Source organism: Trichophyton rubrum, assembly GCF_000151425.1.
Source record: "Trichophyton rubrum CBS 118892 genomic scaffold supercont2.6, whole genome shotgun sequence".
In the NCBI taxonomy this organism is placed as follows: Eukaryota; Fungi; Ascomycota; class Eurotiomycetes; order Onygenales; family Arthrodermataceae; genus Trichophyton; species Trichophyton rubrum.
In genome coordinates, this window is record NW_003456423.1 from 1,448,936 (window position 1) to 1,449,847 (window position 912).

General features: G+C 51.3%; 1 protein-coding gene across 1 annotated transcript in view; it reads right to left on the reverse strand.

Annotated features, from left to right (window-relative positions):
- Window positions 1–912, reverse strand: part of TERG_08884 (uncharacterized protein) — a gene marked incomplete at its 5' end in the record, with an annotated part of 5,998 nt that overhangs the window by 3,157 nt on the left and 1,929 nt on the right. The window contains one exon of the mRNA XM_047749017.1: window positions 41–880. Within this exon, the coding sequence (XP_047604508.1) occupies window positions 41–880 (840 nt within the window). The remainder of the gene's footprint in view (window positions 1–40; window positions 881–912) is intronic.

The window sequence follows — 912 nt, forward strand, 5'->3', positions numbered from 1 at the left end:
CATACGGTCTTCGGAATTCAGAAAGGTGGTAGCGCTTCACGGTGTTTCGAGGGTTCCCATCGATTGTTCCGGGAGTGAGAATCAAATACCCGCTTTCGTCAACTCGCATAAATCTACGCTTCCACAAGAGGGTGTCAGGGAATTGAACATTGACTTCACCGACGTCGACGACATGGATTGGTGTGCTGTTACTGGCTGTAGATTCTTCTATCATTGGTGTTTGAGGGGGAGCTGGGCCCTTTTGATCTTTGGCTGTCGATTTCCGTAAGGGGTTCGTTGTAATGGAGGACATGCGGCGAATGATTCGTGACTTGCGGGACCCCTTTTTGTCTTCCTTTGTCTCGTCTACGCTCTCGGCGTTGCCGTGTGCTGTGTCACTTGGGGAAGGAGAGTGTACGGAGTCGAGCATCGGTCGAGTGTTAGGGGTTTTGTTGTTTGTAGTATCGATAGAAGGGGACTTTGGCCCAGTAAATGAGTTTCGCTTAGAGCCTGCACCACTCGAACAAATCGAACGACGTTTTTCGGGGCTTCTGATACTCAGGTTGGAAGCTTGAGCTGACTTCTCACCATTTTGCTCGACTGTGATCTCGCTCCGGTGCAGATTCAGGGAGTTTGGCTCCGAGTCTGATGGATTGTCGGATGCACTGGCTGAGGCACCCCGTACGATTCTGGCAGTGACAGAAACCGATTTGGACTTTGGTCGGTTGGAAGACTTGGAATCGCCGTTCTTCCCCGATGCAGCCTCTGCAGCTTGTGGTAGAGCCAAATTGCTAGGAGAAGGGGAGAGGGATCCCGGAGACTGAGATATAGAAGTACGCTTTCGGAATTTTTCGAAGGCAGAAGGAGAGCAGACTTTTTGTGGTTCAGTTCGGCTTGAAGCCTTGTCTAGGATTCGCGCAGCTTCACGGCTCG